This window comes from Cervus canadensis, chromosome 4 (genome assembly GCF_019320065.1).
Source record: "Cervus canadensis isolate Bull #8, Minnesota chromosome 4, ASM1932006v1, whole genome shotgun sequence".
NCBI classification, from domain to species: Eukaryota; Metazoa; Chordata; class Mammalia; order Artiodactyla; family Cervidae; genus Cervus; species Cervus canadensis.
This window is the reverse complement of record NC_057389.1, coordinates 95792762-95808315: the sequence shown is the minus strand read 5'-3', so window position 1 is coordinate 95808315 and position 15554 is coordinate 95792762. Positions and strand designations below refer to the sequence as shown.

General features: G+C 49.6%; 1 protein-coding gene across 1 annotated transcript; it reads left to right on the top strand.

The window, feature by feature from the left end:
- The first annotated feature begins 11075 nt into the window (after nucleotides 1-11075).
- On the top strand, nucleotides 11076-15545 carry NDUFB7 (NADH:ubiquinone oxidoreductase subunit B7). The gene is made up of 3 exons (XM_043466952.1): nucleotides 11076-11273; nucleotides 14852-15020; nucleotides 15350-15545. The coding sequence occupies exons 1-3, from the start codon at nucleotides 11162-11164 to the stop codon at nucleotides 15480-15482; spliced, it is 414 nt and encodes a 137-aa protein (XP_043322887.1). The 5' UTR covers nucleotides 11076-11161; the 3' UTR covers nucleotides 15483-15545.
- Nucleotides 15546-15554: the final 9 nt, after the last annotated feature.

Below are 15554 nucleotides of genomic sequence, written 5' to 3'. Positions count from 1 at the left end.
GAGAAACCCTTGAACAGCAACTAGCGTACCCCCCATTTGCCGCAACTAGAGAAAGCCCAGCACAGCAATGAAGACTCAACACAGCCAAAAATAAATAAAAAATTTTTAAAGCAAAAAAGAAAATAAAAGATGTCCCCACCAAAGCCTCAGACACTCAGTGGTCCTCCTGACCACTTGGTCTCAGTCACATGAAACAATTTTGAACTTCTGACCTCCAGAACTATAAAAGAATTCATTTTCATTGTTTTAAACCACTACATTTGTGATGATTTGTCTCAGTAAGCATAGCATATTACAAACCCCAGAGGGCAAGACCCCAATTCCTCTTTTGAGGGGCTTTCCACTATAAGTGAAAGGAAATGCAATTCAGATTGGCTTAAACAATAAGGAAACCCCGTCGGTCACATCCTTGTACATGTTAGAATATCGGGCTGGGTAGTTTTTAGTAGAGATTCAGAACAAGAGTGGCTTAAACGAGATGGAATTTACTTCTCACCTCACGGTCTCAGAATAAGCAATTCACAGTCTCCGCCACTGGAAACTCTTCACCAGCACATGCACAGGGGGATGGCCCCAGCCCTACTTGAGGTGGGAGGCCGGCAGCTGACCAGCTCCCCTCTCCAGAGAAAGCTCACCCCAGGGGCTGGAGTTTCCCCGGGTGCCATGATGTCACACACAGAACCTCTCCCATCTACCTGAGGTGTAGGTGTGCTGTTCCCATTCTACAGATGGGGAAATGGAGGTTCACCTGAGAGAGAAGATCCTGCCTGCCCAGCACATACCCACTGAGCAATGAGTATCAGATTCCAGATGGATATGGGGGGTCAGGGTGGAGGGGTAAGGAAGGGATGGGCTGGAGGCACCAGCCCAGAGGATGGAGAGAATCTCTGGCCGTCAAGAGCATCCTTTAAGGTGTGTGAGCCTGGGGAAGGTAGACAGGCTGAAGGCTGGGTGGTCTCACTATGCAAGGGTGATCTCCACGCAGCCAAGGTCCTGTCTGGAGACTTGATGCACAGTAGGTATGCAGGAACTGGTAGTTAAATCCAGTCCCATCAACTGGGTATAACGTAAAGCCATGGGCCCAGGCTGACCCAGCTCTGTCTCTCCTGCTGTGTGACTTCAGCAGAGTAGAACAACATCTCTGAGCAAAGGTCTCCTTATATGTCCAGGGGAAAGGGAACATTTATCCATTCAACAACATTTATCCATTCATTTATCCATTCAACAGATGTGTACTGACCGCCTACTACATGTTAGGCTCTGCTCTGGGAACTAGGGAGACATTGGTGAACAACAATAGCAACAGAAATCCCTACCCATGGGAGTAGTTGTTCTTCAGTTGCTAGGTTATGTCTGACTCTCTGCGACCCCATGGACTGCAGGACGCCAGGCTTCCCCGTCCTTCTCTAGCTCCCAGAGTTTGCTCAATCTCAAGTCCATTGAGTTGGCAAATGTAGGGCAAGGGAGGTAGAGAAGGCGAGGTTCGGAAAAAGAACGAGACCGGCACTTTACAGGAACAGATGACCTTTAACGAGGCGAGAAGGGGCAGCAGTCAGATTAGCGAGCTGCTGCACTAACCCAAAAGAAAAGAGTAAGTATATATAGGCATGTATGTGGAAAGCTACTGTCTTAAGGGAGCCTGTCCTTCTCCAAGGTTATTCAGAGTAGTTATCTCTTAAAGGGCTGGGGCAAGGAATTCTGGACAACGGCCAGAGGCTGGACTGGCTAGGAGCTGGGCGTAATCAACCTTAATATCTCTTTTTTTTCCTTCGGTGAGAGGGTTGTTTTGCATAGAATGGTGGGGAGGACCTGGAGGGAGTTTTAGCTCCAGGCTATTTTGAGCCCTGTAACTTTCCTTCACTGATGCCATCCAACCAACTCATCCTCTGCCACCCCCTTCTCTTCCTGCCTTCAATCTTTCCCAGCATGTCAGTGAGTCAGCTGACATGACTCATGCTGGGAGTCATAAATCAATGAGTCAGCTCTTCGAATCAGGTGGCCAAAGTATTGCAGTTTCAGCTTCAGCATCAGTCCTTCCAATGAATATTCAGGGTTGACTTCCTTTGGGACTGACTGGTTTGATCTCCTTGCTGTCCAAGGGACTCTCAAGAGTCTTGGGAGTAGAGATAATGAATAAAATAAACTAATAAGATATCTTGTATCGAGAACAAACTAGTGGTTACCAGCAGGGAGGGGGAAGAGAAGAGGGTCAAGACAGGGGTAGAGGATTAAGAGCCAGAAACTACTATGAATAAAATAAATAAGCAACAAGCACATATTGTACAGCATCGGGAAGTACAGCCAGTATTTCATAATTTTTTTTTTTTTTTGGCTGCACGGAATCTTTGTTGTTGCTTGAACTTTTCTCTGATTACAGCGAGCATGGGCTACTCTTCCTTATGGTATGCAGGCTTCTCACTTTGGTGACTTCTTTTGCAATGCACAGGCTTTAGGCGCACGGACTTCAGTAGGTGCAGCGCTTGGGCTCAGGAGCTGCACCTCAAGGGCTCTAGAGCTCGGCCTCAGTAGCTGTGGCACACGGGCTTAGTGGCCCCAAGGCATGTGGGATCTTCCCAGACCAGGGATCAAACCTGTGTCTCCTGCATTGGTAGGCGGATTCTTAGCCACTGGACCACCAGGGAAGTTCGGTTATAACTTTAAATGCAGTATAATCTATAAAAATGTTGAATCACTATGTTGTACACTTGAAATTAGTATAATATTGTGAACCAACTATACTTCAATAAAAAATATATCTTAGAAATGTTGTTAGGTAGATGTAAGCAGAAAAAAGAAGAAAAATAAAGCAGGCAAGAGGAATCGAGTGTGCATAGGGGTGGGGAGCATGGCAATAGTAAGGAAGATCACAGAATATAGATCACACAAAACATGGTCTTGGACCAGAACCAAACTATACTAGAAATCACAGAACAATAACTGGAAAATCCACAAGTAGTTGGAAATTAAATCTCACCCACAAGTCAAACGGAAAGTCAAAACTTGAAAATATCTTTAATTAAATAAAAGTGAAAACATACCATACAAAAGTATGTGGGGTGTAACTAAAGCAGTGCTAAGGGGAAAGTAGGGAATTAAACACATGTGTAAGAAGGTGTTCCTTCTTAATCGGGAGCGTGCCCCGGCAGTCCAGTGGTTAGGATTCTAACTGCCGTGGCCAAAGTTCAATCCCTGGTCAGGGAACAAAGATCCCACAAGGTGCACGGCACAGAAAGAAGGAGAAGAAAGAAGTAGAAGATGGTGACTGGGTCTATCTGAAAGTTGGTAAGAGAGCAGATGTTTTTTCTTTTCTTTTTTTCCTCAAGTAACACTCATAGGAACATCTTTGTTACCTGCGTTTCTAGACATTTCTCTACATGCGTTACAGAATTATCTACATACCCATTCACTAAAGTAAAACTTCACAACTGGATGAGCAAGGAACACTCAAAAAACATGGTTTTTGATTCTTTGTTTTTGTTTCTGTTTTTGGACACACCACGTGGCATGTGGGATCTTAGTTTCCCCCCACCAGGGATCAAACTTCTGCCTCCTGCACTGGAAGTTTGAAGTCTTAACCACTGGTCCACCAGGAAAGTCCCCTCAAATACATTTTTATACATGAGTTTTTAAATATACTTCTACAAGCAATGGTCTTCCCTGGTGGCTCAGAAGATAAAGAATCCATCTGCAACGCAGATGAGTCTCAGTGAGACTCAGTGAGACCTGGGTTTGATCCCTGTGACAGGAAGATCCACTGGAAAAGGGAATGGCTACCCACTCCAGTATTCTTGCCTGGAAAATTCCATGGACAGAGGAGCCTGGTAGGCTACAGTCCATGGGGTCTCAAAGAGTCAGGCATGACGACTGACTAACATTTTCTTTCACTTTCTTTCTCCATACAATAAAAAATGGTCAGCACATCATTTACTGATGTAACGCCCTTCTAATCTTGCTGAACAATTAGCACTCTTAGAACCACATTTTTTACGTGCCTATAAACACCTCCTTATATGTATTACAGTATAGCACATCCATGCCTTGAAATAATATCACTTTCATTGAGTAAGCAGTTCTTAAAAGTTCTCATTACAAGAAAATAAGAAGTGTAGCTATGTGCTGTTACGGATGGATGTTAATTAGACTTATGCAGTGATCATTTCACAGTATATACAAATATCACATCATTATGTTTACACAAAAAACTAATACACTATCATACATCAATTACATGTGCATGCTCAACCGCTCAGTCATGCTGGACTCTTTAAGACTCCATGGACTACAGCCCACCAGGCTCCTCTGTCCATGGGATTATCCCAGGCAAGAATACTAGAGTGGGTTGCCATTTCCTTCTCCTGGCGAGCTTCCCAAGCCAGGATCGAATCCCTGTCTCCTGTGTCTCCAGCAATGGCAGGCAGATTCTTCACCACTTCACCACCTGGGAAGCCCATGTCAATTATATTTCAATTTATAAAGAAGGGGGAGGGGGAGGAGAAAGAGGAGGAGGAAGGGGTGAGGAGGAGGGGAAGAGAAGGTGATTAGGAAAGACCTAACAATTGAAATCCACAGAAGGAGGAGGGGGGGAAGGCCCTGTAAATATTTGGAGAAAAAGCATTGGAGTCCATACAAAGGCCCCGAGGACAGCAAGCTTCTGGTGTCTTGGAGAAACTGGAAGTCTGAGATCCAATGTCTCCTTCTCAGTGAGACTTTATAAAACTCAAGTTTCAAGACCGCCCTTCTCTATACACTCCATTCATTATGTTTTTCCTTAACAGTTATCACCATCTTGTCACACATTAGGTGTCCAATAAGATGATTGTTGAATAAATGAGTGACCGTCCAGCCTACCAAGCCCTGACTCAAGTCAGGCCCCTCCAGGCTCACTGGTTCCTCCACTACTTGCCAGCCTCCTTCCACATAGGCAGCTCATGGCTACAACTGTTGTTTATCCCTAAGTCGTGTCTGACTCTTTGCAACCCCATGGACTGTAGCATGCCAGGCTCCTCTGTCCTCCATTGTCTCCTGGAGTTTGTTCAAACCCAAGCTCATTGAGTCAGTGATGCCATCCAACCATCTCATCCTCCATTGCCGTCTTCTCCTCCTTTCCTCAATCTTTCCCAGCATCAGAGTCTTTTCCACTGAGTCAACTCTTCGAATTAGGTGGCCAAATTATTGAAGTTTCAGCTTCAGCATCAGTCCTTCCAATGAATATTCAGGGTTGATTTCCTTTAGGACTGACTGGTTGGATCTCCTTGCAGTCCAAGGGACTCTCAAAAGTCTTCTCCAGCACCACAGTTAGAAAGCATCAATTTTTCAGCGTTCAGCCTTCTTTATTGTCCAATTCTCACATCCATACATGACTACTGGAAAAACCACAGCTTTGACTACAGGGATCTTTGTCAACAAAGTGATGTCTCTGCATATAAATACGCTGCTTAGGTGTGTCAATAGCTTTTCTTCCAAGGAGCAAGTGTCTTTTAATTTTATGCTTGCAGTCACCATCCACAGTGATTTTGGAGCCCAAGAAAGTAAGATCTGTCACTGTTTCCACTTTTCCCCCATCTATTTGCCATGAAGTGATGGGGAGTGATGGGACCGGATGCTCTGACCTTATTTGGGTACAATTACAGGCGCACATCTGGTCGGTCTTGGGCATCTCCTCGGTGCCTGGCAGGAAGCGCTTTTCACGCACCCATCAAACTGAGGCGAGGTCTTCCCCAGGGACTGTCTAGGACACGCTGACTTATTTCGCCTCCTCCTCCGGAACTGAATTACCCAGAGCTTCCGATCTCCCATCCAGCGGACCGAGGCGAGGCTCAGACTCCACCCAGAATTTTCTCTCCATCCTCAGCCCCATCTGGGGCCTCTGAGGCCGACCTGCCCACAACTCTAATACAGCCCCTGCTTGGGGCCTAGTGGGCGGCGCCGGGCAGCTGGCGCAGCCTGGAAGGGAGGAAGGAGGGGCGGGGAAGCTGTGCGCTGCGATGCAGGGAACCCGGGCGGGGAACCCATAGGCGCTCCCTGTCAGATGGCTGGTAGAGAAAAAAATAACAGGAAGGCTGTGGGTCACGGGTGACTGAGGCCCGGCCCCTCCCTCACCCCTTAATACCGCACTCACTGTAATATGATTCCCCCCCCAACTCTGCATATAGACAGACCAGGCTGAAACATTTGAGTCCTGGGCCTGCAGGACAGAATGGTCCAGAGTCACCTCCCCCCCCACCTCCCCCACCCCCTCACTTGGACCTCTTCATTCTCTAGTGAGATGACTGGTCGACTGGTCGTGGGAGCCCCCTCTGGGGGGCCTTTCAGTCAGAGAGTGCGCGCCAAATTAAAATAATAAAAGTGATGGGACTTCCCTGGAGGTCCAGTGGTTAAGACTCGGCACTTCCAACGAGGGGCGGGAGAGGGGGGGGTGTCTAGCCTTGGTCCCGGAACTAAGATCCAACAAGCTGCTTAGCACATCCAAAAAAAAAAAAAATGTTTTTAATAGAAAAAGTTAATAAACTTTTTGATAGATAGTAGTGAGCGTGTTTGGGGCACATCCTAGGTGCCTGACAGGAAACGTTTCACACAGCCATCAAACTGACTCCTCCCTACCACCCTGTTCATTTATTCCTGTGTTGGTTTTGACAACTACTTACTAAGCACTTACTGTATGTCAGTTCCATTCCTGTATTCCAGGAACACAGCAGTGAACAAATCAGATAAGATTCCCTGCTCCTCAGAGCCGATATTCAAGAGAAGAGACCAACAGGAAACAAGATAAATAAGTCAAATGAATCTCAGGCTAGAGGGTGCTAAGTGCTAACAAGGAAAATAAAACCATGAAGTGGGGAGGAGCTGTTTAATAGGGACCCATTTTTTTCAGATGAGTAAACTGCATATTTGAAAGGGAAGTCACTTCCCAAGGTCACACAGGGAGAGTGAGCTGAGTACCTGATCTGCCTCTCTGGGTCTCCCTCCTGCTCTGGCCTCTGAATGAGCGGCCGACACCCAGAGAAAGGGAGTCAGAGGAGACACACAGAACAGGACGGCCTGGTACAGCTGTGGGGGTTGTGCACTGCACAACTCCAGGAGTGCCATTCACAAAGACCAGAGCGTGAATGCTGCCCCCTGGAGTCACAAATCTATGCCATGTTCTGGGGACAGGTCACAGGCAGCCCTGGGAAGGAAGCTCAATCACCCACTGGACTGTCCTCTGTAGCTTGCGTTACTGTACTAGGTTTGTTTGCCTGACACACAACAAGCAAAGCCTGAAACACCAAGATTTGTAGCAGAGAAAGGGTTTACTCACAAGGCAGCCAAGCAAGGAGAAGGGGGAGCAAATCTCAAGCCCACCTCCCTGAAGGTGAGGGGCTCAGGATATTTATGAGAAACAGCTGAGGCTTGGGGAGCAAGGGAAAAGTGATCTGAGATTGTTTTCATATTTATTTATTTATTTGGTTGCACTTGGTCTTAGTTGAGGCCATGTGAATCCTTACTTGTGACATGTGGGATCTAGTTGCTTGACCAGAGATTGAACCCAGGCCCCCTGCATTGGGAGCACAGAGTCTCAACCACTGGACCACCAGGGAAGTCCCTGGAGCCAAAGAATTAAATTAAATTAAATTAGTCCAAGACAATATAAAGATCCTTAATTACCTTTGCAAAGGAATGTTTTCCAAATAAGATCACATTCACAGGTTTCCAAGATTAGGGTATGGACATACCTTTTGGGGGACCATGATTCAACCTGCTGCAGGTTGGATTTAAAGCCCCACATGGGACTGAGAGTGCATGGAGACAGACGCCATCCAGCCCCACTCTTATCTTCTTGTTCACCTCTGGGTCCTCAAGATCTGAGGCAGCTGTTCATAAAAGAAAGATGTAGTAGTAATAAGTAACACTTATCTAATGCTGTGCCAAGAACTGGGCTTCCCTCGTGGCTCAATGGTAAGGAATCTGCCTGCCAATGCAGGAGATGCAGGTTTGATCCCTGGGAGGGGAAGATCCCCTGGAGAATGAAAGGCAGCCCACTCCAGTATTCTTGCCTGGGAAATCCCATGGACAGAGGAGCCTGGTGCTCTACAGTCCATGGGATTGCAAAAGAGTCGGACACAGCTGAGCGACTAAACAACATGACAAGAACTGCTATAAGTACTTCATATAATTAACACGTTTAATGTTGCAACATAAAAAATGATATTTCACATTACAAAAAAGCTAAATACACTCACCCAGGCCACACAACTAGCATTCTAGTCCAGGACACCTGTGCTCTTAAATACAGGGAACCCCCTTGGCCCAAGTGGAGGGATCTGGCTTGCTTTAGAAAACCACACATATTACAAACACAAAATAAGCTTACTGAAGAATGCATGATGCTGCTGTCACCTGAGGTCTTGCAAAGGAACCTGCATAGAACAACCATAACTCTAAACATGGCATCTATGGGAATTCCCTGATGGTCCAGTAGTTAAGACTCTGTGCTTCCACTGCATGGGACACAAGTTCGATCCCTGGCAGGGAACTAAGACCCTGCATGCCTCGGTGTGGCCAAAAAACAAAACAAACAAACAAATAAAAAACACATGACATGTCTTGGTATCAATGTCACTCAGGCCCCAGGAGGGCCCTCCTGGGTGTGAATGTGGTTGTGCAGCTGCCAATGCTGGAAAGAGGCTGCTTAGGAATGTGAGGAGGATTTGGGCACCAGACAACTTTAGGTGTTAAGTTTCCCTGGTGGTTTAGTTGGTAGAGAATCTGCCTGCAATGCAAGAGCCGTGGGTTCGATCCCCAGGTCAGGAAGATCCCCTGGAGAAGGAAATGGCAACCCACTCTAGTATTCTTGCCTGGAGAATCCCATGGACTGAGGAGCCTGGTGGGCTACAGTCCATGGGGTCGCAAGAGTCAGATATGACTTAACAACTAAACCAACCAACCGAGTTTAGGTAAGAGAAAAGACAAATGATCTTGTATCTCCATGTCCTAAGGCTGCCATAACAAGGTACCACAAAGCAGGTGACTTAAAACAAGAAAAAGTTATAGTCTCACAGTTCTGGAGGCTGAAAGTCCAAAACAAGGTGTGAGCAGGGCCATGGTCATTCCCAAGGCTCTGGGGGAAGAACCTTCCTGGCCTACGTTCCTTGGTGTTCATAGGCTTGTAGATGCATCACTCCAGCCTCTGCCTCCAGCATCACATGATGTTCTGGGTATCTGTCTGCTTCCACATTTCACTCTTAGGGCTTCCCTGGTGGCTCAGTAGTAAAGAATCCCCCCGTCAAGCAGGAGACGTGGGATCAATCCCTGGGTCCAGGAAGATCCCACATGCTGAGGAACAACTAGACCCATATGCCACAACTACTGAACCTGTGCTCTAAAGGCGGGGAGCTGCAACTATTGAAGCCAATGCCCCCTACAGCCTGCGCTCTGAAACAAGAGAAGCCACTGCAATGAGAAGTCGGTGCACCACAACTGGAGAGTAGCTCCCTCTTGCTGCAACTAGAGAAAAAGCCCACAGCAAAGAAGACCCTTCACAGCCATAAATAAATACATAAAATTACAATTTAAAAACATTTCCCTTTTATTTTCTTTTTTTCTTTTTTGTTAGAGACAGGGTCTCACTATGTTGCCCAGGCTGGAGTACAGTGGCTATTCACAGGCGCGATCCCACTACTGATCAGTACGGGAGTTTTGACCTGCTCCGTTTCCGACCTGGGCCGGTTCACCCCTCCTTAGGCAACCTGGTGGTTCCCCGCTCCCGGGAGGTCACCATATTGATGCCGAACTCAGTGCGGACACCCGATCGGCATAGCGCACTGCAGCCCAGAACTCCTGAGTTCAAGCGATCCTCCAGCCTCAGCCTCCCGAGTAGCTGGGATTACAGGCGCGCGCCACTGCGCCCGGCAACATTTCCCTTTTATAAGAAGGGCATCAGCCGTTAGATTAGGACCCACCCAAGTCTGTCATGACCACATCTTAACTTGATTACATCTGCAAAACCCTGTTTTCAAGTAAGATCACATTCACAGATTCTCCGTGGTTAAAGACTTCAACATATATTTGGCGGGAGGTGGGGGATCAGATGGTGGAAGACAGCTCAACCCACAGCACCTTGTCAAATGAAATCTAATCTTGCACAGCCAAGTATCATTTCCCAACACTGCCAAGCATCCAGTGAAAATTTTTTCCTTTGTGTTCCAATCCTGTGCTGAGATTCCAGAGATAGTAACAAATTAACACATCATTTGCATTTGTTACAGCTGCACATGGAGGCAGCATTTGGTCAAGAAGTACTAAGAAATATATATATGTGTGTATATTTAAAATACTTTTAAATATACACATATAGAAGCGCTCACCTAACAGATGTGATATGTAATACCAATTCTTTACAGTTGCAAGTAGAGGAATACTAGAATCACAGCTTGCTCCATTTTTACAAAGTATTCAGTAGGATTTATTTAAAAGCTCAGTTTAATAGGAACTTCCCTGATGGTCCAGTGGCTAAGATTCTGTGTTCCCAATGCAGGGGCCCTGGGTTTGTTCCCTGGTCAGGGAACTAGATCCCACATGCTGCAACCAAGAGTTCTCATGCTGCAACTAGGACCTGGCATAGCCAAATAAATAAAAGTATTTTTCTAAAAAAACCTCAGTTTATAAATAGTGTATTGATAAATAACGTATTGATAAATAACTTGTATTTGTTTATTTAAATTAAAATATTTATTTTAAGTAATTTTATTTAAACCTTTTATATTCACTATATCAGCAACTGTGCAAGCGCTTATGAAAACTTTGAAGGTGTTAAAATAAAACATTTTTTAATTATGATATAAAATATATTTTTCCTTCGCACTCTAGCTTCAGGAGACCAGTGGCGCCCAGGGAGGGTGGGAGGAGACCCCAGGCTCCGGTAGTCCACCCTTCCCCAGCCCAGATGTGTTTTCCGAGGCAGGAAGACTCCCTCTGGCGGTAGCCAGACTAGGGGGTACGCCTTGCTGTCTCCGCCCGGCCACCAGGAGACGCCAGAGTTACCTGAAGGCCTCCGGAGTCATTCATCTCTATGATCCTTGCGGCGGCGCAAGCAATCCGGAAGCAGTAGCTGGCCTAGGGGGAATGCTTCCGGGTAGGAATTAGGTGACCCCGGCTGACGCTGGAACCTGCGGTGACAGCAGCCATGGGGGCTCACCTGGCCCGGAGATACCTGGGCGATGCATCGGTGGAGCCCGATCCCCTGCGGATGCCCACCTTCCCGCCCGACTACGGCTTCCCCGAGCGCAAGGAACGCGGTGAGGCCCAGTGCGCAGGAGCGGCCGGCGGGAGTGGGGCACCGGTGCGGGAACCCCTGAACCTCGGAGTCCCCACTGCTGGGCTCAAGCATTGTGCCCTGTGTCTGGGTTCAGCCCTGACCTCGGCCAGGAGGAATTCAGAGGACGTTCGTGACCTTGTCAAAGTGTGGAGGCATTGCAGGCAGAGGGCACTGTTTGAACAAAAAGCCTGGGGGGCAAGAGAGCAGTGATGCGGTGCTAAAATGAGGCGATCGAACCTGGGCTTAGTCCTGGAGTGAGTGGGAAGCCATGGGAGAGTTTATCACGGAAGAGATCTGCTCACTGTACCTCTGGGTAGATGTCACTGCTCTTTTTAGGTATGCCCGGGAAAACACAAGCGGGGGGAGCGGGGGGCGGCTCACGCCGCACAAGCTGTCCTGCACTTTGCTTTTTTAATGAGTTAATATCACAGACATATCGAGCGCCAATTGTGGACCAAGCCAGTTTGGGTACCGAGGATACAGCAGGCACTGACTAAAGAGAACTCACCGTCCTGTAGGGGAGACCGTGGAACCTGGCGGGTCTTCGTGATGGCGCCTAGGAGTATCAAGGAGGGCTTCCAGGGGGCTGTAACTGGAAGCGAGACCTGAGGGGGTTGCGATGGAGCTGACCACAGCGAGACTAAGGAGAGGGGCTCTCCCCTTAGTGCTTCGTGCTTCTAAGCTGAGGAGCCACGCGACCAGATTTGTTTTGTCAAAAGGTCACGTTGTTGGCTGCCTGGTGGGCGATGACTTGGAGACAGGGAGACCCCTAAGGGAACGGGGGTGGTGCAGAGAGGTTTGGATTCAGGACAACGTGGAAGGGTACACTCCTCTGGTATCTCGACTCCTGGTAGTCCCTTCAGCCCCACCGGAACCTGTAGTTCATCAGTACGCCCACCTCCGTGTCAGTCTTTCCCACTGCTCCATGCACCCTTCTTTCCCTTAATGTTTTGCACACGCCCAGAGCCGCCGCCACCCTGCCCTGTCTCTCTGGCTTAACAAGAGTCCTTGGTTCCTGCCCCTGTGCAGCTGAACATCGTGGGAGAGAAACACCCAGCCTCCCTGACCGGTCTCCTGATTGCTCCCCCACTTGTCCCCTCACGCTACACTGGTTTTCCTGCCACATTCCCTGGCCCTTTGCTCTCTCTTGCTCCCCCCTCAACCAGTGTCAGGCCATCCCTCTCATACTCCAGCATCTCCTTTCAGCTTGTCACTTGGCATCCTCTTAAGAAAAGAGATGCAGGGACTTCTCTGACATGCCAGCAGTTAAGACTCTGCACTTCTAAGGCAGGGAACAAGGGTTCAATCCCTGGTTGGGGAACTAAGATCCCACATGCCACAAGGCACAGCCAAAAAATGTTAAGAAAACAGATGCAGCCAAAACTCTCTTGGGCTCCCTTCATCCCTGCTTCCTGCTGGACTCCACCTTCTCTCCCGTTACTCGATCTGCCCCAGCTTCAGCTAAACCTCTGCTCCAGTTGAACCCTCTGATGCCCTTCATCCCATCCTCTCACCCACCCAAGCACTGTCCCAACCAGTCTCTTCTCATTGGACATTGGTTTTCCCATCAGCATGCAAATTCACTGTTATTTCTGCTGTTTTTAAAATATTCTCCTACCTCACCTCCCCATCCAGCTGTCTCCCCCAGCTTCACTGACAGGGCTCTGGTCAGGCTTCCTCCCCACCCCGACTCTGCTGTGTTGGCAAAACCCCATTTCAGAGTCTTAGTTTTAACTCCATTACAGCAGCAGCAGACACAGCCCTTCCTGGGGGCTCCTCTTCACATGGTTCCAAGACCCAACAACTGCCCCCCAACTCCCTGCCTTGGAAATGCCCAGTGTAAATCCACACTGCCTTCTGCCTCCACTCCTTCTCACCCCTCCCTGGGGGTCTCTGCTCATCCCCTGGTTTCAAAGGGCTTTTGTGAGCCAGGGCTGGAGTTTTTGCTTTGTTTTTAATTGGAGGATAATTGCTTTACAGTGTTGGTTTCTGCTGTACAAGGTGAATCAGCCATAAGGTACATATGTCCAGGCTACCCAGGTGGCACTGGTGGTAAAGAACCTGCCAATGCAGGAGACATGGGTTATTCCCAATCCCTGGGAAGATCCCCTGGAAGAAGGCATGGCAACCCACTCCAGTATTCCTGCATGGAGAATCCCACGGACACAGGAGTCCATGGGGTCACAGTCAGACACGAGCGAGCATGCATGCACATGAGCAGCACTGAGCCTTCCCAAGCATCTTACAACATCTCGCTCTGCATGTCTGTTCAGTGTCTTCCTCCGAGAGCAGGCGTCCATTCTTGCATAACATGTTCCCCATGGGTCCCCAGCACCAAGCACACAGTAGGTGCTCCAGAAATTCTGGCTGCTGACCGATTATGTGGAAGCATCTGGTATGAGGGGCAGCACACTGACATGAAAACCATCACGGACTGCAGATGGACACGAGGCCTGGGGCTCAGATGAGCTGAGGGTGGGGGCCCAAGCTGGGGTCTGGGTTACAGACTGGAGACCAAAGCCACGGATTAGAATGAGCAGAGAGCTCTTAGCAGGAACCACCAGAAGCCAGCGCTTCAGCTTTGGGCAGAAAATGGATGGACAGCCAGAGAGATGGGGGGAAACCTGGGGAGGGTATGGTGGAGATGAGGGCCGCGGGGAAAGAATGTTCGAGAAAGAAGCAAGCAAGAGGCTGAGGAAGCACGGTGCCCTGGGGTCCCGAATGGCTCTGGAAAGAGCCAGCGTGTGGGCAGGGCTGGGGTGGAGTGTGGACGCTGGTGGGTGGCAGACCCTGGGCCAGAGTGAGACAGAAACTTGGCTGAGAAGCAGAGGGGAGAGGAGCCAGTGGAAGTGGATTGCAGGTAAGCAGTGGAAACTTTGTGAGGACTTGTGGCTACTTGTGAGGACCTTCTGGGACAAGAAAGATGCTGGTGTAAGCTGAGAGAGTGCTTCCCTTGATGCAGGAAGGCTGGTCCTTGCAGGAAGGGGGCGCAGGAAGGCGCCCCCTGCCAGAGGGGGCAGAGCTCAGGATCACCAGCACAGCCTGCACAGACTGGGGTGTGCCCCTACTGTTTCTTAAAGCCCCAAATGAGCCCCAGTTGAATGAAGGTTGATTTCATCCAGGTCAGGTTTTCCAGGTAGGTGGAGCAGCAGGACCTGAGGGTTATTAGTTCAGCTCTCCAAGAGGTGGGCACTTAAGCACTTTACGTGTAGTTGCTCAGCTCACTTCAGAGCCAAGTCTATGCAGTAGGGGAAGAAGCTGAGGCTCTGAGAAGTTACAGCTCCAACAAGGGTAGAGCTGGGATTCAAGTCCCGCAGGCAGCCTGCCCGCCCCCTTCCCCCCACACACTCATATACACACAAACACTGGGTTGGGCCCAGCAGAGGGGATTGCAGGCTCTGCTGGTAGGACTGTCTGCAGAGTGACCCTGGGGGGTGGAGCGGCAAGAATCTTGTGTGGGTGTTGATGGCAGGAGAAGGACTCTGCCCTTGTTGCTTTTGTGCAAATCAGGATGCTGCCACCTTGGCTGAGCCTCCCGGGTTCCCCCTCCTCCTGCAGAGATGGTGGCCACTCAGCAGGAGATGAATGACGCCCAGCTGGTGCTCCAGCAACGAGACTACTGTGCCCACTACCTCATCCGGTTTCTCAAGTGCAAGCGCGACAGCTTCCCCAACTTCCTGGCCTGCAAGCACGAGCAGCACGACTGGGACTACTGCGAGCACCTGGAGTGAGCCCGCAGCCCGCCCCAATCCCCACGCGGCGGGGCCCTGGGCCCCGACTCCAGAGGCCGGGGACTGGGAACTCACACTGCGTTTCTAGCCAGGCCCCCCCTTAGTAGAAAGAGGAAGCCGGGGGGCTGCCGGGGGGGCGGGCCTGGAGGAGTGGCCCAGTCCTTGCTCCTGGCTCAGTGGCGTCAAGGTAGCGGGCGGACCCCAGACCTAATCCGCAGGCACACGGGTCTTCCCTACTTGGGGAGACACCCCCCACACAGGCCCATCAGCTCCCGGGCCACAGGACGGTTGTGTCCTGACACCCCTCCTTGTGCTCTGCCTGCAGCTATGTGAAGCGCATGAAGGAGTTTGAGCGGGAGCGGCGGCTGCTGCAGCGGAAGAAGAGACGGGAGCAGAGGGAGGCGGACATGGCCAAAGGCCTGGGGCCCGGCGAGGTGGCCCCCGAGGTGGCCCTGTAGCGAACCTGCCCACCACTCTGTGGACCAGTCAAGAAATAAAAGCCTCCAGGCCCCGCGGCCCAAGCTCCGCCT

Bases quoted from the DNA above. Each gene is read 5' to 3' on its own strand.
- NDUFB7 (XM_043466952.1), top strand. From the start codon at position 11,162: ATGGGGGCTCACCTGGCCCGGAGATACCTGGGCGATGCATCGGTGGAG. The intron at 11,274-14,851 runs GTGAGGCCCAGT...CTCCTCCTGCAG, and splicing joins CCCCGAGCGCAAGGAACGCG to AGATGGTGGCCACTCAGCAG. The intron at 15,021-15,349 runs GTGAGCCCGCAG...CTCTGCCTGCAG, and splicing joins GACTACTGCGAGCACCTGGA to CTATGTGAAGCGCATGAAGG.